The 22003-nt window shown below is 42.7% G+C and overlaps 1 protein-coding gene across 6 annotated transcripts in view; it reads left to right on the top strand.

Annotated features, from left to right (window-relative positions):
• The window catches only part of LOC137348202 (phosphatidylinositol 5-phosphate 4-kinase type-2 beta), a 125529-nt gene that overhangs the window by 3210 nt on the left and 100316 nt on the right, over positions 1–22003 (top strand). For 5 of the 6 annotated variants that reach the window (XR_010969094.1, XM_068013548.1, XM_068013547.1 and 2 more), the window contains exons 2-3: positions 18473–18570; positions 20138–20234. Coding sequence is in view for 5 of the 6 variants with exons in the window: in XM_068013548.1 (XP_067869649.1) it covers positions 18473–18570; positions 20138–20234 (195 nt within the window). In the remaining variant the exon portion in view is untranslated. Of the gene's footprint in view, positions 1–9125; positions 9352–18472; positions 18571–20137; positions 20235–22003 lie in introns of those variants that run through there. The other variant, XM_068013551.1, reaches the window with a different exon arrangement.

Consider the following 22003-nt stretch of genomic DNA (forward strand, 5'->3'; position numbering starts at 1 on the left):
AGAATCAAAAATGTAGCTAGTTTACCTGGAGAATAATGGGTGCTCAGGAGTCATTTTAAGGCATTTAAACATTTTTTAAAAAATCCCCACTTCAGGTTTCTTCCATCACATTTGGGTACTGCTCCATATACAACTGTTGCTGTCTGGTACCCCAGCCAATTGGCCATCTTGCATGTATGAATGTTTTGGCTGTAGGGGCCATCACAGCTGAGCTTGATACTGTGCAATTTTTCCAACAGCACTGGATAAGAATGGGAACGCTAGCCATGTGATGCTGAGGCCAATTATAGCCTCACTTCTTCCTCTTGCTCAGATCAGCCAACTTGTCACTTTCTGTGAATAGAACATGGGACTGTCCTCGTGAGTATGGCTCAGTCAAACACCACATAGTTCAGTTGCCAACTGAGCCATTAGGGTGAGCAAGTTGCAGCTTGAACTGTCCTCTTTGTCTTTTCAATGCAAAAACCTTGACAAGTTTGGGTAAGGTTGTTGACCAAGGGTGTCCAAACTGCGGCCTTTGACCCCTGGACGTTTGGCTTCCAAAGCTCAGACAACCCAGTCCGATTTGCACTTTTACCACTTTTTACACTTCTTTATTTGTTCATGAGATGTGGGCTTCACTGGCAAGGCTAGCATTTATTGCCATCTCTTATTGCCCTTGAGAAGGAGCTGGTGAGTTGCCTCCTTGAAATACTACAGTCAGTGTGGTGTAGGTACACCCACAATGCTGTCAGGGAGTTCTGGGATTTTGACCCAATGACAATGAAGGAATGGCAATATAGTCAGGATGATGTGTGACTTGGAGGGGACCTTGCAGCTGGTGGTATTCCTATGTTCTTCTGGGTGATAGAGGTCACGCGTTTGGAAGATGCTGTCAAAGGAGTCTTGGTGAGTTGCTGCAGTCATTTTGTCTTGCATTGAGCTCCTTGGGCCTGGAGATATGGCAAGGGCTGTTGTTAGTACTTTAGATGGTGGGTTAGAAACATAAAGATTTGCAACTTGAGAAATATGCCTGCTAATAGGAATATTGATTCAGACTCCATCTGGTTCAAGAGGCCCTGTGGTAGCCCTCGAAGACAAAAATGCTTGGACACTTCTTATCATAAATCCCAAGAGCGATTCATAACTTAACTGAACGTGGGTTGCTACTTTGAAATCAGTCCTCTGTGGCTACTCTTATGTTTTTATAAAACATATATTAGAAAGTGTAATGCGGAAGCTGTATTATGTTTCTTCCCCTTGTTGTGATTGGTGAGCGGGCTCACCGTGCAGTTGGTTCCAGAATACAAGATCACAAGACGGTTTGGGTGGAGAAGCCTCTTACTTATGCCCCTATGGTCCCATTTTTACAAATTACCAGCTTTCCCATTTTCCCATTACAGCATTTGGTTGCTTCCTAAATGAGCCCAGTATCCTGGCAAGATCCATTTTTGATAACTCGGGTTGATCGTCCTCTATGACACCTACACATTAGGGTTATTTATTATGACATACCAATGTGGCATGACCTAACATAACCAGTTTATTGAATTGTAATGCATGGAATTGATCATATTTTACATATTTTATTGTTCAATACTATAAGTTCAGAAACTATTTTTGCCATTGTTCATATCTCTAATTCTACATAAAACTTGTCTTCTAAACTCAGCTTAGAATTTTTTTTACTTTTTGGAATTGTGTGGCACTAGCTGTAACATGCAAGGGACAGCAAAAATAGAAATAAATAAAAATAACACAGCAAGAGGAGTTCAACACCAAATTATATACAGCAGACAGTAAGCTTAAGTACAAACTCATAACAAAGGCTTGATCCAGCAAGATTAGGCAGATGAAAGATCTGAGGCATAATTATCAGGGCTCCCAAGGATCAAGCAACAATGACAGGGGCATTTGGACAGTTCAGTTGACATAAAATCTATGTGGGGGTGAAAATCAGAGGAAGTTGGGCAAAAAATAATCACATGGAGAGCTGAAGAGACGTGCAGTTGGAACAGTGCTTTGGATGGTTCTTATTCCTGGCTACAGTAAAACGGGAGAGAAAAAGAAACAACTTGGATTTATATAGCACCTTTCACGATCACTCAAAGCGCTGCACAACCAATGAAACTTTTGAAATGGAATTGCTGTTGTAATGTAGGCAAATGCGGCATCCAGTTTGTGTATAATCGGGTTCCATAAACAGCAATGATATAACCGACCAGATAATCTGTTTTAGTAAAGTTGGTTGATCGATAAGTATTGGCCTACACATTGAAGAACTTGCTTGCTGTTCTTCAAGTAGTGCTGTGGGATCTTTTACATCCGCCTGAGAGGGCAGACGGTTTAACGTCGTGTGAAAGACGGTACCTCCGCCTTTCTGCCAGTCCTACATTGAAGTGTCAGCCTTGATTATGCGCTGAAGTCCTGCAGTGGAGCTTGAACCTATGACCTTCTAACTCCGAGGCGAAAGTACCACTGAGCCAAGGCTGAGACCTAAAATACAATATCCTCTCATACCCCTGTAGCAGAATGTAGTTTTGCAGATGTGGCAAGAAAAGCAGGTGTGAAATATGAATCTCATGGGAAGTGAATTTATCAATCACAGTCTTGTTGTAACGTGCTTTCGTGATATTGGGGTTAACTAAAGGTGATTTAGTTTCTGTCACTCTACCTCTCTCTTTTCCTTTAAGATGCTTTTTAAAATCTACCTCCTTGACCAAGCTTCTGTCCTAATATTGTCTCATGTGGCTCAGTGTCAAACTTTCTTTGATAATGCTCCTGTGAAGCACCTTGGGACATTTTACTATATTAAAGGCAGTATATGACTGCTTGTTGCTGATAAAGTAGACATAGAGAAGATGTTTCTATTCTGCTTGTGGGGAGATCAAAACCAGAGATCATAAATATAAGACCATAGAATCATAAAATGGTTATAGCACAGAAGGAGGCCATTCAGCCTGTTGGGTCTGTGCCAGCTGTCTGCAAAAGCAACTCACCTAGTCCTACTCCCATGCCTTTCCCTCGTCACTAGATAGTCACCAATAAATCCAATTGGGAATTCAGGAGAAACGTTTTTACCCAGAGAGCGGCTAAAATGTTGAACTCGCTACCACAAACAATAGTTGAGGCAGATCACATAGAGGCATTTAAAAGGAAAATAGATAAACACAAGAGGGAGAAAGGAATAGAAGGATATGTAGATAGTGTTAGATGAAGTAGGGAGGAGGCTGATCTGGAGCATAAACACCAGCATAGACCAGTTGGGCTGAGCAGCCTGTATTTGAGTTGTAAATTCTGTGTAAACCATGTTTTACAGCAAAGCTATACACATCTGAATGGGATTACTTACTTTCTAAATTTGAATTCAGGGGTATGTATTTTAACTGTGCAAAGCTGTTTCTGCAATTTTAGATTGGGGGAAATTTGCTCGACTAATGGAGAGGAGAAGTTGTCTTCATAGTGACAATGTCTGCCCTTTGCTTCAGCAGTATAAACAGAATGATTCCAGAGTTTCAGATCAGAACTGATGTAAATTAGACTTGCTTCAAGAATAAGTGCTAATTTTGTTGCCAGTATAAATTGGCAATTGACTTGATTTAACCTTCCTTTTCTCAATCTATTTTGCCTGTCTCCAAAATACCGACTTGTTGTCATCTTTTTCACAGTGACTGTTTCCTCTGTTGCATCCAGTGAATCTCAGTGCTTTTGATAAATTTGTATATTTTTAAGTCTGAATATATATGGATGTATACGGTGTCAGGAATCATGTCCACGTGTCTCCACAAGCAGCTTCAAAAAAAGTGATGTAAGTGCTGTTTGTGCAGCAGCCATTCGCCTGCCAAATGGATTTGATTGTTGATTATATTTACGATATGGGAATGAATACAACAACTGTGTTCCTATAGCACTTTTAATGTAGTAAAACGTCCCAAGGAGATTCACAGGAACATTCTAAAGCAAAATGGACACTAAGCCGCATAAGGAGATATTAGGGCAAAAGACCAAAAGCTTGGGAAAAGAGGTCGGTTTCAAGGAGCATCTTAAAGAAGGAGAGAGAGGTAGTGAGGCGGAGAGGTTTAGGGAGGGAATTCCAGAGCTTAGGGCATAGGCAGCGGAAGGCTCGGCTGCCAGTGGTGGAACAATTAAAATTGGGTGCTCAACAGGCCAAAATTAGAGCAGTACAGATATGTCGGAGGGTTGTAAGGCTAGAGGAAATTACAGAGATATGGAGGGGCGAGGCCATGGAAGGATTTGAAAACAAGGACTAGACTTTTAAAATTGAGGCATTGGTTAACCGGGAACCAATGCAGATCCGCTAACACGAGGTGATGGGTGAACGGGATGGCATAAAAGCCATTCAGCCTGTTCAATTCACCATGTTGCTCAAAACTGGAGAGTTGAGTTTTTTTTTTAATAAGGCTTCATTCATGCTCTAGCAGGAAAAGGGAAAAGCTCCGCCTCACTTCAAAATCAGGTATGACTCTGAATTTACACTACAACTTCTGAGTGTTGGTGTTGATCGAATCTGTTTCACAACAGGACTATTGTTATATATGTGTCACCTAAAATTGGTCTCAGGCAGATCCATTAATAGATTCTGAACTTCTTTAAACTTGATCGGCATCTGGGAACATGAATCCCGTTCATGTCCAAGGCAGCTAGCCAGATTTGTGACTCCTTATACTTCAGATGTGACAGGTTTCCCAGAGGCAGCCTTTACTTGTGGAATATAGAAAATACCTTGCTCTGAGCTAGAATTTACCCCCATCTACTGAACTAACTCTGAGTAATACAAACATTTTATTTGTATTCACCACGATTAAGTACTTAGTGTAGAGATTACCATTTGTCAATTCATTAGAGGTGCCATCATACTACACCACTGCAAGACTACTATCTGTGTACGGTGATGTGGGTCAGCCTGAGCCGAGTTGCACTGTGAAGTTTTGTGTAGCTTTGCAGCCAGGATAAGCAGGAATCTACAAGCCTGCATCACACTGCCCTGAAGACCATCGAAATGCTGGTTAAATTTTATCGTCAGCAAAGAATGAGCAGGACAGTTAGTAATTTGGTTTATGTCATATTGGAATGTATTGGAAATGGGCCGATAGTGACCTTTCTTAATTTCACACTAGACTAAAATCATTTAACATCTACACAAATTGTCTAGTCAAACCATAAGTCAACATTATATTCATGAGCTAAACAACAAAGTTTGGTGACACCTTATGAAGTTTCCCCTTTCACTTCCTTCCTTTTATGTTCCTTCATGTATTCTGTTCCTGTTTCACTCCTGTCTATTTCAACTTGCTGAAAATACGACAAGCAGATTTTTTTCCACTCCAATTGTCTTCCCTTTTTCTAACCCCCACCCCATATTTTCCTGAAGGCAGAAATTCTTACTGGTGTGCAGTTCCTTGGGCTCCTGCATTCTTCTGGCACTTCACACAAGTTACCATTCCTGTTCTTGTGTGAACATAGCCAGTGACTGCTGCCAGGGTGCTCAAGGTGACGGCAACACAACTGAGCCTGATCCTGTTCTCCTCATCTAATAACCCTGTAGGTGCACTAGCCCTCAGGAATTGCTGTTTCGCGACCAGGAGTAATTTCCCCCATCCCTGGGTCATCCCTACTCTGAGATCAGGTAACATAACATAAGAATGAAAGATATAGGAGCAGGAGCAGGCCATATAGCCTGCACAGTGGCGCAGTGGTTAGCACCGCAGCCTCACAGCTCCAGGGACCCGGGTTCGATTCCGGGTACTGCCTGTGTGGAGTTTGCAAGTTCTCCCTGTGTCTGCGTGGGTTTTCTCCGGGTGCTCCGGTTTCCTCCCACAAGCCAAAAGACTTGCAGGTTGATAGGCCAATTGGCCATTATAAATTGTCACTAGTATAGGTAGGTGGTAGGGAAATATAGGGACAGGTGGGGATGTTTGGTAGGAATATGGGATTAGTGTAGGATTAGTATAAATGGGTGGTTGATGTTCGGCACAGACTCGGTGGGCCGAACGGCCTGTTTCAGTGCTGTATCTCTACTCTAAAAAAAAATATAGCCCTTGAAGCCTTCTCTGCCATTCAGTAAGATCATGGGTGATCTTCTATCTAAATGCCACTTTTCTGCCCTATCATTTTTATTATTTGTTTTTGGGATGTGAGCATCACTGGCAAGGTCAGCATTTATTGCCCATCCCTAATTGCCTTTGAGAAACCATATCCGATATCCCTTGATTCCCTGAGTATTAGAAAATTTATCGATCTCATTCTTAAATGCACTCAATGACTGAACATCCACAATCCTATGGGGTAGATAATTCTCTGAATAAAGAAATCTCTCCTCATTCAGTTCTAAATGGCTGATCCCCATATAGTGAGAGTATGAATCCTAGTTCTAGTCTGTCCAGCCAGGGGAAGTAGCCTCTCAGCATTACCCTCTCAAGCCCTCTAAGAATTTTCTACCTTTCAATTAGATAACTTCTCATTCTTCCGCACTGCAGAGAATATAGATCCATTCTACACAACCTCTTCTCAGATGATAACCCTCTCATCCCAATCTGGTGAACCTTTAACCTGGCATACTTTGGCCTGTATGCTTTAACTCATCGGGCAATTTGGATGAGATGTGAAACTGCAATGTTGAAAATGTTCAAGTGGATGGTAAAGATCCCTTGAGAGTTTGCCTTGTCTCCTGATCAGTCTTCCTTCCTCAACAAACACATCAAAAATCAGTTAACATCACATTTACCTTAATTTTATTTTTTGGATATTGTTGCATACAAAATGTTTGATGTATTTGCCAATGTCATGTCATGCTAGGCCCCCACTAGCTAAGAATGAAGCACATTAATTTTGTCATGAACATTGATTTGAAACTGTTACTGGAGTGAAGAAAGGACTTGTTAAACAGATCAGCCATGGCTGGAAAAGACATTTGCATATTAACAGACAGTGATTGGAAGGACAAAGGACCATTCCCTGACGCGTTCAACCCATAATGGACCTTGATCACCAGGTATTGTGCGTAAAAGGAGCATTCCAGAGACTGCTAAGGTGATACAATCCAAGACGTGGTCAGACCAGTTAGTCACATGACTAACCTGCTTGACAACCTGGGTTTTTCTGAATTGTACAAACAGTTTGAACTGAGAAAGTCTGTTTGCTCCTGAACTGAGAATATCTCTCCTGTCTGCTCCCATCTCTTTCTCACAAGCCTCTGAATCCACTGAAGGCACATGAACCCCAAGAGAGAAGAGTCTCCTACAGCAAACAAGGTTTAAGAAGAATACTGGGCCCCAACGAAAAGCAAGATCTACCTATAATCTAGGACTCTACAGTGAGCTCAAAGAACCATAACAAAAACTCTTCAGATATTGCCTCAAACTTTTCCACTTTATTTTTCCTCTGCTCTATTTGCACGTCTATCACGTATGCATGCCAGCTTGGGTGCATCGTGTATCTGTAGGCGTCAACCGAATTAGAGTTTAAGTTCAAGTTTAATAAATTTCAGCTTTTCTTCTTTAAAGTTAAGAAAGCCTGTTGTGCTGGTTTCTTTGCCTTATAATTGGAAAGCGGTGAACAAGGATTCACCAAGGGGGAGCTAAAAACATGGTGTGTTTAAAATTAAACCCTATTTTGGTAAGACATGGTGAAGGCTGAATGGGAACCCTAGACCTCTTTCTCACCTTGTTGTAACAGTCACACCAGTGGCTACATGCCAAAGTAATTAATTGTATATGAAGCACTTTGGGATGTTTCTAAAACATTTAATAGGGTACCAAGCTGTGGTAGGGCTGTGGAAGCTCAGTCATTGAGTATGTTTAAAGTAGAGATTGACAGATTTCTAAATACCAATGACATAAAGGGATATGGGGATAGAGTGGGGAAAAAGGCATTGAAGTGGATGATCAGCCATGATCGTATTGAATGGCAGAGCAGGCTCAATAGGCTGAATGGCCTACTCCTGCTTCTATGTTCCTATGTTCCATATAAATGCAAGTATTTTCTAGCCACCCATGCAGTGACAATTGCTGCTCTCTGTTGCCTATCTCGTCGTCATTCTTTATGTAGCCTGTAGTTGTTAAACTGAGACCCCCCCCCCCCCCCCCCGCCCTCTCCAGTGAATATAAGATATCACATGGCACTATTTCAGTGTCCTGATCAATACTTATCCCTTACCCAACATCACTAAAACAGATTATCTGGTCATTATCATATTGCTGTTTTGTGGGAGCTTGTTATGCACAAATTGGCTGGTGTGTTTCCTACATTACAACAGTGACTACACTTCAAAAGTATTTCATTGGCTGTAAAATGCTTTGGGACGCCTCGAGGTTGTGAAAGGCGTTATATAAATGTAAGTCATTCAAGATGGTGAGTGTTCGACAGATATTGTCCTGTGTTGTCTACAGGTGTACAGTTTCCTGAAAAGTGCGACTTGGTCGTGATCAGGTATGGGAAACTTAAATGGTTTTATGTCTACTCCTTAGTTTGAGTGCTTCAGGTCCAGTTATCATGCTCAAGATGCTACCCAGCTGATTCAGAAAGTGAGACCTTTCTAAGTGGGCATATGGATTGCCTGTTTGTTCAACTTCACCAATTCCATTCTCACTCACAGGAGTTAGTTAGGTGAATGCCCTCACCTACCACCCCCTCTGAAGTTTCTTCCTGTCTATAAACAGCCTGCTTTTGCTTGTCATTGCCCCAGAAATTGGGAATATTGATGCTACCTTTAATATGCTGTAATGGGTGTTGAGATAGCTGTCACCTAGACTGGTAGGATTTTTATGGTTGTGAGTATAGGATCCTTCAAGCCCTTCAGTTTTTGTTCATGTTAGCAAAATATCATACTGATAAAGACGTGAATAATTTTCTCTTTTTAAAATAACAACCTGATAATGGTTTTGCAAAAATCTTTTCTTTGTTATAGATTTGTATATTAATTCAGTTAGTCACAACTGGAATCATGGTTGCTTATTGAATCTTCTGAAACTAAAAGGCACATTCTGTGTTGCCAGGTTAAGTTACTGTAGCATTTATGCTAAGTGTAGATTTCACTTTAAGTAACTTTTACTTAATTGATGGAGAATCACTAAAATTAGTGTTTTTTTTAAAATACGTTACTCACTGTGTGCAGGGTACCCAGCAGGCAATCAAGCAGATAGAATTCTGAACTATAGAACCAAATCAGTGGAGTACAAGGAAAAAGATAAGACCACACTTTGTGACTGCTGTGTTCAGTTTGGTCACCGATACACAAAGGAGGCATTCAAGTCTTGGAGGCGTTGCAGTGAGGAGGCTTGACACCCCCAGCATCAGAGGACTGAGTTGTGAGGAAAGACTGGAGGAACTAGGGCTTTTCAGCCTTGAAGTGAGGTAAATAAGACAGAACCTAATAGAGTGCATAAGATAGTAAACATTACATTAAAGTTTAAGTCTTTAAATGTAACAACAGGACAAGGGAGCACAGGTTCAAAGGCTAATGCTTTCACACTGGAGGAAGAGGACAAAATACCAGCCATACAACTTAAAAATAAGTTAAGGGAACAAAATTGGTGGATTTTATGTATATTTTATTAAAATAGTAAAGCAAAAAAAATAACAGGACTTAAAGACAGACAAATCTCCAGGTCCTAACGGTTTTCATCCAATGTACTGAAGACAATAGGTGAGGAAATTGCAGATCCAAATTGTTCTGGAGTCAGAATTGTGCCTTGGGTTTGGAAAATTGTAAATGCCACTATTATTTAAAAAGGCAAGGAAAAGAAACGGTGTAACTACAGGCCTGTTAGTTTTATACTGATTATAGGACAGTTACTGGACTCTATCATCAGAGATAGAATGACTGAGCACTTGGCTAAGTATCAGGTGGTCAAAGAGAGTCAACATGGATTTGTGTAGGGTAGGTCATGTCTGACTAATCTAGTTGTATATTTTGTAATCACAAGGGGAGTGGCCAAGGATATTGCCTATATGGACTTCCAGAAGGCACTGGATAACGTTCTAAATAAGAGATTATTAGCAAAAATGAGAGCAGATGGAATTTGAGGTAATCTTGTGACATGGATTGGTAATTGGTTGGGAGGTAGGTACCGGAGTAAGGATAAAGACTTTGTTTTCTGATTGGTGTTTTACAAGTGATGTTCCCCAGGGATCTGTACTGGGACCTTAACTCTTCACCATATATATATTAATGACTTGGACGAAGGAGTAGAGGGTTGTATTCCAGGTTTGAAGATGACACTAAGTTAGCAGGAACATCAAGTTGTCTGGGTGGCAGGAGGAAGTTACAAAGCACAGATTCACCAGAACGCTACCAGGTCTTAAAGGGTTAAATGACGAGGACAGATTATACATATTTCTTTGAGTTTAGACGGTTGAGGAGTGATTGAAGCAAGGTATGATTTTTTTCTGGTGGGGAATCCAGAACAAGGGGGCATACCCTCAAAATTAGAACTAGGTCATTTCGGAATGAAACGGTTTCACACAAAGGGGAGTGAAAATCTGTAACTTGCTCCCCAAAAGGCTCTGGACGCTGGGAAAATTTACATTTTCAAGACTGGGATTGACATTTTTGTTAGGTAAGAGTTTCAAGGGATATGGAACAAAAGTGGGAAAATGGAGTTGAAGTACAGATCAGCCATGATTTAATTGAATGGCCCACTTTTGTTCTTGTGTTCCTATGACAAGAAATTCTTCACACAAAGAATGATGAATACGTAGATTGAACTTTGAGGTAGGAAGGCAAAAACACTAGTTATTTAAGAAACTGTTGGATACTGTGGGTGTGGAGAGGAAGGGGAAGAGTGTAGGTTTATTCTCCATAGATAATTGATCTAAGATTAGCTGAATGGCCTTCCCACCCATAAGGAAGTGATCTTTTGAATTTGTTCTTGCAAATTATATGTTACTAGAACAGTCTTGTCTTTTTCCAAAGGATTGATGCAGCTGTGATTATTGCTACTTTGAATTTTGTTCTCTTGTCCCTTCTAAGTCCCCAAATATGCCATCTTACGTGTTCTTCCTCTTTCCTGCATCTTCACAATGTTGGAATCAAGCCTCATTGTACCGCCCCTAAATTTTCCCTTCCTTTTACTGCCTACAGGATTTTTTTAAAAAACAAGCTTGGTGTCATCTATTCACTAGTACTTGATTTATCTCCTGTCCTACTCTTTTAAACTTGGTGGTGTTCTGCACTTTGGACCTTTGTTCTTTAGCTAGGTTTCTCAATAACAATTGAAATATTACAATGGTCTGTGTTTTTATGACTGTTGTAATAGAAATTAAAATGTGACTCATTTGTTCTTTAGATGAAGCACCAATTATTCAGCTTCCAAGGCATGGAATCGGCTGAGTGGGGGGGAATGTCTGAACAGGTAGAGAGCTAGAACTGAACGTCTGCTACTGGACCTGTTCATTGCCGACTCTGGTTTTTGCATGATGTTTTGCTGAATTATATGGTCCTTGCAAGACTGGAAACACCAGGTGATCTGGCATTCTGGGGCGTGATACACCAACAACAAGGGCTCACATCCTGTGCAGTCAGAAAAGAACAGTTTCAGTGTAACTCTTGTATTGTTGGAGTATAGGATTGGGGCAGAAGTACCAATTTCAAAACTTCTTCCTTAACTTTCATCCCAGTCTCCTTACAGTTATTATTGCAGTTGTGTGTTTTTGAATATTACTAAGCTATACATTGACCTGTGTAAATCGTTTGTTTTGTCACCCCTCTCTCTATCATTGCTTTTCTACTGCAGCCTGGGTCTTGGGAGAATGACCTAACTGGATTACTCTCCAGCATTTATATGTAGGCATTGACCTTGAATGTTCAGTTGTTGATCTCTCATCTTTGAATCAGAGGTCATGGATTCAATCCTTACTTCAGAGACTTGAGCATACGAACCAGGCTGGCTCTTCAATGAAATACTGAGGTAGTGCGGCATCTGGCGGCATCTCTTAGATGAGGTAATGTAAGAAAACGCAGCAGTCTATTTGCGCACAGCAAAGACTCACAAACAGGAATGTGATAATGACCAGATCATTTGTTTTAGTGATGTTAGTTGAGTGATAAATATCGGGCAGGGAGAACGCCTCTGCTCTTTTTTGAAATAGTGCCATGGGATCTTTTTATGCTCACCTGCGAGGGCAGCGGGGCTTCAGTTTAACGTCCCAACCGAAAACTGCACCTCTGATGGTACAGTGCTTCATTAGTACAACCTTCTGACTCCGAGGTCAGACTGCTACCCACTGAGCTACAGCTGACACTGCACTGGGACGTTTGCCTATGTGCAAGGTGCTGACATCACTTCACACACAATAGTTGCTCCTACACACAAAGGTGCTTTGTCATCATGTCGCCAGCAGTAAATATACCACCACAGCTGGAATTGCACATTAATTCCAAACTGGTGCCGATTGGGTCAACAATGTAAAGAATAGGTCTTCCAGCCATAGGTGTTAAAACAGTACGGAACATTTTTAAGAGAAAAATTGTGAGAGATGGAGTACTTTGTAGGCAGTGTACTTTTTTTTTTAAACAAAAGAAAAGTAAGACATATTTATTCTTGGAATGCCAACCATTTCGGCATCAAGCACCCTCAGGTCACTACAGCCAGATGTAGAGTAAAGACCACTCCACACTGCCCCAATCTCAGAAGGCGGGTAAATAGAGTTGAGGTAAAGATTAATCATGATCTAATAAAATGGTGGAACAGGTTCAAGGGACTGAATGGCCTATTCCTGTTCCTACAAGTTGTAATCTTTGAATGAGATTCCCAATTTGTGCTCTTGACAGTTCTAATGCTGTAACTCCCTGTCCACCAGGAGCTGCATGGTGACTGCCCAACCCATTTTCACATAGCAACAGACAGAAGAGACTTCCGCCCCAAGGGGCTGGGCTGGACTGGATTTGAATGCTGGTCCCAGAGGTGAAAACCAGTGTCTAGGCCACTGCACCACTCTGTTCCGTGGAGAGTATTTTCTATAGATTTTCTTTTAATTGATATCAAAGAATTGGAATGAAAACTCAAATTGAAAGGAATGAACAAGCTCACAAAAATACTACAGTAAAAGTCTGATTATGTGCACTCTCACTTATCTACCAGACTTTTCATGGGAGTTTGGGGTTAGTCTTGCATAAACCAGGTAAAAATCAAATTGAGTGTTTTTAATTGATTTTTCCCCCTACCTCATCTCTCAATCCAGCAGTTATCTGTATCCAATACTGAGTAGGATAAACTATTCATGAAGCTCCAAAGTTTAGTTTCAAGTCTGGAATCCACAGGTCTCAGGTCTCATCTGAAGATGTTTGAAACTTGATTAGATAATTTAAAATAAACCAATCAGTTTCAGGTAGCAACGTACAAGCATACAGCACTTTTAAAATTGTCTCATCATCTTTGTGTCCAAATCCCTCGTTCCTCCCTATCACTTTAATCTTCTCCAGTCCTACAACCCCCTGAGAATTTCGTGCTTCTTCTAACTCTGGCTTATTGTGCATCTTCAACGTGCACTGCCCCATCATTAGTGGCAGCATCTTAAACCCTAGGCCCTAAGCTCTGGAAATCACCCCTCCCCCCCCCCCCACCCCCCCACCAAATATCCATTTCTCCTACTTTAAGATGCTCCTTAAAACCTACCTCTTTGACCAATTGGGCTGGATTTTGTTCTCCCCCATGCGTCAGGGTCTATGGCCGGGGGTGGGGGGGTGGGTGGCCTGAAGATGCCTCCAGGAGAGGGCTGCCACCCACCCTGACACTGGGAGGGACAGGCCTGATATTACCAGTGGCGGCGAGGCCTCATGGCGCCCCCCCCCTCCCCCGTCGCTTGGTGATGGGACCCCATTTGAATATTTAACTAAATTAAAATTAATGAATTAATGATACTTATGCCACCGCCTGATGTCCCACTGCAACCTTTGGCCCGGTGGCCAGCACTCCTGTGTCTTTGGATCCCTGCCCGGGGAAACGAGGTGCCACACTGGTTGGCGGGGGGGGGTGCGGGGGTGGGTGAGGAGGAGGAGGTAAGTTTATCAGACGGTGGCGGGGGGGGAATCGGGGTCAGAGTAACACCACTGGTGTAGGGAATGGTGGGAAGGGTTTGAGGTTAAAGTTTATACAGTTTTGGCGAGGGAAGATCAGATGGACAAGGTAAGTGTTTTGATGGGGGAGTAGGGCAAATAATTAATTGTTATTGGGGGGTGGGAGAGGGGCAGAAGAAATGACTTTATTTTTATTTACTTTAACTTTAAATATTTAAATTTACTGGTAGGGCTCAAAGCCCTTTAAACGTGGCGTCAGCACTTGCGCACAGCCAGCCCTCTCCATGCGATCGGGGTGGGGGTGGTGGATGCGGCCCACCCCGGCTATTTAACTGAGCCTCCGCACGGAAGATTCGGGCGGCACCGTCATTCTCTTCGCCCGGCATCGGCGGCGGGCACAGAAGATTGAGCCCATTGTCTCCTTTGGCTTGGTGTCAATTTTTTGTCTGATTACATTCCTGTGAAGTGCCTTGGGACAAAGTTTTACTACATTAAAGGTTCAATGTAAGCACAAGTTGTTATTGTATCGCATCAATATGAAAGTGTGACATTTGTCTTTAATATAAACACACAATGCTATGTATGTTAATTTTTTTTAAAGCTTGCCAAGGCTGATAAGATCTGATTAACTAAAATGTTTAGGTTTACAAAACACTTATCCTGTATAATTACTATTTTCATATAGGCTGAAAGGATTACTATATAGTAGCTATAAAAACTGTTTCACCTAATGTCTGTATTTTGAGCAGTAATGCTTACTACTGTGTTGGTGATTGTTGGTTTCCACAGTCAATGCATTGCTACTGTGCAGTGTAGCGCTGTTGTAGGGTGAGATTTTGGTTGTGTTTGGCAATGCTTCTGCTGTCAAATTTCATCAATAATTACTGGCAACTTTCACAATCCCCTTGGCTGCTAATTTTGAAAATCAGCTTTTGAATTATTGTTTTAGTCATTCAGATTACTACCCGCGTTGCTAATTGAAGACTTTGTTGAAGTAACAGATAAACATTGCAAGTATTGAGAGTTTTTTTGTAGTATCAGAAGGTGTTGATGTGTGTGATTGTGCAGTTTCCTCATGCTGCAGGTTTAGGAGCTTTAATTAAATGATGGTTCAATAAAAGCATGTGTGTATAGTGGGGTGTATTTGTGACATGATCCAGTGTTGTATTTAGCGTTTTTCTACTAATATGCTAAATAAAGAAATAACAAATTGTGTAATACTTTGACCTTGCGATGCTCTTAATTCATTTCTTTAAATTACTGCCAATCAGTGACGAACCTGTAACCAACAATTGGCTTGCAGATGAGATATTAAACCAAGGCCCTGTCTGTCCTCCCAGGTGGACATTTTTCTAAATTCTTTCATGGGATGTGGGCATCACTGGCAAGGCCAGCATTTGTTGCCCATCCATAATTGCCCTTGACAATTGAGGGGCTTGCTAGGCTATTTCAGAGGGCAGTTAAGACCCACATTGCTATGGGTCTGGAGTCACATGTACGCCAGACCAGGTAAGGGTGGCAGATTTCCTTCCCTAAAGAACATTAGTGAACCAGATGGGTTTTTACGACAATCGGTGACCGTTTCATGGCACCATTACTGAGACTAGCTTTCAATTGCAGATTTTTTTATTAACTAATGGAATTTAAGTTCCACCAGCTATCGTGGTGGGATTGGAACCTGTGTCCCCAGGGACATTAACCTGGACCTCTGGATTACTAGTTCAGTGCCATTACCACTATGCCACCGTCTCCCCCAGAAGATAAAAGATCCCATGATTTTACTTAAGGGGAGCTCTTCCTGGTGTCTTGGCCAATATTTATTCATCAAACAACATCACAAAAACAGATTATTTGGTCATTATCACATTGCCTTTTGTGGGAGCTTGCTGTGCGTAATTTAGCTGCAATGTTTCCTGCATTACAACAGTTGCTACACTTCAAGTACTTCATTGGCTATAAAGTGCTTTGGGTTGTCCTGAGGTCATGAAAGACTCGACATGAATCCAAATTCTTTTTGTGTTAGATTCAGCCAGAACGGAGGACATGATTTTGCAATAGTGTAGTTAATTCTTTCTATGAGAACACCATTGTAATCAGTGACACAGAGTGCATTTGAATTTGGTGTACGTGCTTGCAGCCATTGCTGCCTAAATCTAACCACCTCCCCTTGATGTTGAGTGGCATTACCATCGCTGAATCCCCCACCATCAATCAGAGGACACCGTTGACCAGACACTTCACTGAACCAGCCACATAAGTACTGTGGCTTCAAGAAAAGGTCAGAGGCTGGGAATTCTGCAATGCGTAATCACCTCCTGACTCCCCAAAGCCTTTCCACCATCCACAAGACTCAAGTCCTGGGTGAGATGGAATACTCTCCACTTGCCTGCATGAGTGCAGCTCCAACAACACTCAAGAAGCTTGACACTATCCAAGACAAAGCAGTATGATTTGCAACCCATCCACCATCTTAAACATTCACTCCCTCCACCACTGATGCACAGTGTGAGCAGCGTTTACCCCATTTACAGGATGCACTGCAGCCACTTGCCAAGGTTCCTTTTACATGCAGTGTCCGAACCCATGACCTTTACCACCTAGAAGAACAAGGGCAGCAATCGCATGGGAACACCACCACCTACAACCTCCCCTCACACACCATTCTGCTTGGAACTATATCGCCGTTCCTTCATCCTTGCTGGGTCAAAATTCTGGAACTCCTATCCCAACAGCACTGTGGATATAACTGCACCACTTGGCTGCAGCGGTTCAAGAAGGCGGCTCACCACCACCTTCTCTGGGGTAATTGGAGATGGGAAACAAATGCTTGCCTTGCCATGGATGCCCATGTCCCATGAACAATTTAAAAAAAAAGATACAGAAACAAAATTGCATAACACTACTGCATAACATTTATAAACTACTGGTGGACCTACCACGGTGTTGCTCATGGTAAGTTAGAAATAATGTCTCATTTGGACCAGGACAGTTTTATCAGGAAATGCAAACTGCTGCTACAATATGGCACATCCCTTTAAGGGCTTTGATGTCTAATAGTGTGTAAGGAATCACTGGGCATGTTCAGCAGTTCATCAGACTACAAGCCAGAATGCTGTTTTTTTTTTGAGTGTCATTTGAATGTATTTACAATCTGGGATGATCTTTTTTTTCAGAAAAGAAACTCTGACTGTAATGGTTTGATTTTAGAAATACTGCTTGAGGCTTTTGATTTCTTCTCATAATTGTAATGCAGAGTTAATTGACAATAAGTACATTTATACAGAATGCAAATTAAAATTTATGTCTCTCCATCCAGAAGTCTGCCCTGGCAAATGAGGCGGGGTCTTGTGACCTCTTCTATTTCTTCGGTCAGTAATAAAGCTTCTTGTCCTTTCTGCTATTGACAACATGACCAAGATCAAGCTAGCCTGGTAAAATTATCGGTGATAGAAGAGTAAAATTATGAGGACAGGTTGCATGGATAAGGCTTGTATTCCTTGAGTATATAAGATTAAGGGGTGATCTATTGGGGTGTTTAAAATGATTAAAGGAGTTGGTAGGGTAGATAGAACCTATTTCCTCTGCTGGGGAAGTCGAGAACAAAGGGGCATAACCTTAAAATTAGAGCTAGGCTGTGCTAGGATTATGTCAGGAAGCACTTATTCACACAAAGGGCACTGGAAATCTGGAATTCTCTCTTCCAAAAAGCTGTTAAGGCTGGGGCTCAGTTGAAACTTTCAAAACTGAGATTGATAGGGTGGATAGAACCCACACACGAACCATGCCAAACCTACAAACACACACACACACACACACACACAAACACACAAACACACAAACACACACACACACACACATGCCAACACACACACAAACCCTCACCTCACACACACAAACACATTCCCAACCCACACACACATGCCAACATACATCCAACCCCCCCCATACACACACATGGACAAACATACACTCTGTCTTGCTGAAGTTATAGATAGCAATCAGTAGCAGAAATTGTCTTTTTTTCCTCCTCGCTAGCTCTGGGGCACTCAAGTGAATTCAAGCGTTGCTGTGGCTAATTTGCCTGAAATTTGCAAAGGCTGGGAATGGAACCAGGGACTTCCACAATCCATGTGTGTCAGTTTCACACAGACCATGCATTTGGCAACCAAGCTGTCAAGTTACATTTGACTATCAAAAGTATTTTGGGCTCTGATTCCACTGAGGATTCAAACTGGCAAATGTAGATATAGTGGCAATAACACGGTGGTGAAATTGACAAGTAGCTTTTACTAACTTCCTTTATTTTGTTCCACATCGGTGTGTTTCCTATGAATTATCTTCATCCTTCTTCCGATTTATAGTATCTTGTCAGGCAACCCATGTTGGCAATTTTAAGCACTGGAACTAATACAATTTGCTATAAAAGTGAGTTTACAGTGTTAACCGTTTCCTTTACAGATCAACGAGCTGAGCCATGTTCAGATCCCTGTAATGTTGATGCCAGATGACTTCAAAGCGTACAGCAAGATAAAAGTGGACAATCACCTTTTTAACAAGTAGGTGGATGTTGCTTTCTGTAGTTTTATTGTATAGATAAAAAAGATACCCTCAGATTTAATGATTTGAATCAGCTGTATTGAACTGTATCCTCAGAACACCCCCTTTGAACCTTACTTTATTGAGCATGGAAGCATATGCAGAGCTTTAAGAGTTTTCCAGTCTGTCAGATTAATTGAAATAATGTGCATCATTTTTAGTTCATGATGTGTTGGCTTTTGAATTCATTTCAAATTGTGACAATTTGAATTATTTTTTAATGTCCTTAAGAGATATAGTAATCAGGTCCATGAGTGAGATTTTCCCACATTTGTACTCTTGGGAAAGGGATTGGGTGCTGGATAGAAAGGACAAGAGGCAAAGCACATCCTTAAAGAGAGGTACGAAGAATCAGTGAGCCAGACCTGCTTTCTTGCACATCCAGACAATAGGCTGTAAGAGTGGCACTGACAGCGAACAACTCGTCCTGTGAATTCTCTTGAGCAAGGAATGGTTTGTGACATGAGTGCAGTTACAAAGAGGGCAAGGAGAGAACCATTTTGGAAAGGGATACAGAGGGAGGGTGTGACAAATGTTGATCTAGTGAGTGTTGGATTGTGCCCAAAATCTGATCCACCTAAATGTCAATCCTATCCTAAATGTCATTGGAATTTAGCAATTTCCAGTGATTGAGATTTGTTAACTCAAGAGCTCTTTTCACTAGAAGAGGGAAATCTAAGGGGTGACCGAATAGGGGTCTTTAAAATAATGAAAGGGTTTGAAGCGTAGATGCAGAGAAGATTTTTCCATGTGTGGGGGAGAATATGAATGTGAGATAGTATCTAATAAATCCAATAAGGAACTCAGGAAAGACTTCTTTACCCAGAGAGCAGTAGAATGTGGAACTTGCTACCACATGGAGCACGGTTGAGGGGAACAGCATCGATGCATTTAAGGGAAAGCTAGATAAGTGCACGAAGGAGAGAGGAATACAAGGATAATGATAGGGTGAGATAAAGTAGGGTGTGAGAAAGCTCATTTGGAGTATAAACACTGGCATAGCTGGGCCGACTGGCCAGTTTCAGTTCTGTAAATGCGGTGTAACTCGATTAATTATCTGGGTCACGACTTTGCGAGTTTGAAAAGCAAATGTGCCTCAATTGAGGGGGATTTTTGGGTAGCATTGACAACTACTGTTAATAAGTTGGAGATCCAGACAGTCATTGTACTGAAAAGAGGATAGCATGTAGTTATTGAGCGAAATAATTACTGAGTGAAAAATCAAAATCCTTTTGTTATTTCCTTTCTGTAACCCTGACTCCCAATTTCTTGGAAATTATAATAATATCATAGTTCCGGGCTAGGAGATAGGGAAGAGTTTGGAAGTCTGACAATAAAATTAGATTTAGCCAAGTCTTTCCAATTTGCTGTTTTGTACATGACTGGACTCCTACATGAGGAGGGTGGAAAGAAGAGACATAGCAGACGCATTAACTCACATCGGTTCACAGGGATTCGGTGTTTTATCGAATGAAAACTGGATTAAAAACCCAACTGTGAAGAAACTGTTCATTATTTATTTTACAGGGAGAACCTTCCAAGCCGTTTCAAATTTAAGGAATATTGCCCAATGGTTTTCAGAAACCTGCGAGAGAGATTTTCCATTGATGATCAGGATTACCAGGTTGGTTTCTTTTTCTGCTGGTCAGACCTAAAGGTACAAGTTCTCCTAAACTCTGGCAATGGATCCTGTTAATTTTAACAACAAATTCTGGAGGATGTCTGTGAACTGAATCTTGCTAAGTAGAGACTGAAATTAACCCATTTCTGTAAAGTAGGGTTGCCCAACGTACAGCCCACGGGCCAGGATCCAGCCCGCAGATGTATTTCAGAGATGAGAAATTTCCCATTGTCTTCTGCTTTCAGACCGACTTTTTAAAACATCGCGCTGTCAGTTTCACAGTTGACAGGTGTTGCATGAGAGCGGTAACAGCGGTTTTCCAACTTTGGACAGATTTGGGACTTTCCGACTTTTTTTTTAAAAGGCCGCCTGAAAACCCCGAATCTGTCCAAAGTTGGGAAGCCACTTTTCCTGCTCTCAGTGCCTGTCAGCTGTGAAACTGAGTGCAATTTAAAAAGAAACTGACCAATGACAAAGCAGCTGTGCTGAGCGCTGCCGCTCGCTGCAACTGTCAGAGAGAAGTGGGTAACAGAGACAGCAAGAGAGATAGGGGGACAGACAGCGAGAGAGCGAGGTGGGGGCAGAGGGCGAGAGAGAGTGGGGACAGAGAGCGAGAGAGAGGGGCGGGGAGACAGAGAGAGAGGGGGAACAGAGAGCGAAAGAGAGAGGGGGGACAGAGAGCGAAAGAGAGAAGGGGGGACAGAGAGCGAAAGAGAGAGGGGGGGACAGAGCGAGAGAGAGAGGGGGGACAGAGAGCGAGAGAGAGGGGGGGGACAGAGAGCGAGCGAGCGTGGGGGGGTACAGAGAGCGAGGGGGGGACAGAGAGAGAGTGGGGGGACAGAGAGCGAGTGAGAGAGAGATGGGGGACAGAGAGCGAGAGAGAGAGGGGGGACAGAGAGTGACAGAGAGGGGGGGACAGAGAACGAGAGCGAGAGAGAGAGGGGGGACAGCGATCGAGAGAGAGAGGGGGGGACAGAAAGCGACAAAGAGAGAGAGGGGGAAAAGAGAGCGACAGAGAGAGAGAGTGGGGGACCGAGAACGAAAGCGACAGAGAGAGAGAGGGGGGACAGAGCGAGTGAGAGAGAGAGAGGGGACAGAGAGCAAGAGAGAGGGAGGGGACAGAGAGCAAGAGAGAGAGGGGGGACAGAGAGCGAAAAAGAGGGCAGACAGAGAGCGAGAGAGAGAGAGAGGGGGGACAGAGAGGGGGGAGAGAGAGGGGGACAGAGAGCGAGAGAGAAAGGGGGACAGAGAATGAGAGCGAGAGAGAGAGAGGGGGGACAGAGAATGAGAGCGAGAGAGAGGGGGGGGACAGAGCGAGAGAGAGAGGGGGGTACTGAGAGTGAGAGAGAGGGGTAACAGAGAGCGACAGAGAGAGAGAGTGGGGGACGGAGAACGAGAGCGACAGAGTGTGAGTGGGGGACGGAGAACGAGAGAGAGAGAGAACAGAGAACGACGGTGGGGGGGGACAGAGAACGAGAACGACAGAGAGAGAGAGGGGGGGACAGAGCAAGAGAGAGAGAGGGGGGGGCAGAGCAAGAGAGAGAGTGAGAGAGGGGAGACAGAGAGAGAGAGAGGGGGGACAGAGAACGAGAGAGCGAGACAGGGGGGGGACAAAGCGAGAGACAGAAGGGACAGCGAGAGAGAGAGAGAGGTGGGGGACAGAGTGAGAGAGAGAGGGGGGACAGAGCGAGAGAGAAAGGGGGGGACAGAGAGAGAAAGAAGGGGGGACAGATTGAGAGAGGGCGGACAGAGATAGAAGGGGGTGAGAGAGA

This window comes from Heterodontus francisci, chromosome 33, assembly GCF_036365525.1.
Source record: "Heterodontus francisci isolate sHetFra1 chromosome 33, sHetFra1.hap1, whole genome shotgun sequence".
Taxonomy (NCBI): domain Eukaryota; kingdom Metazoa; phylum Chordata; class Chondrichthyes; order Heterodontiformes; family Heterodontidae; genus Heterodontus; species Heterodontus francisci.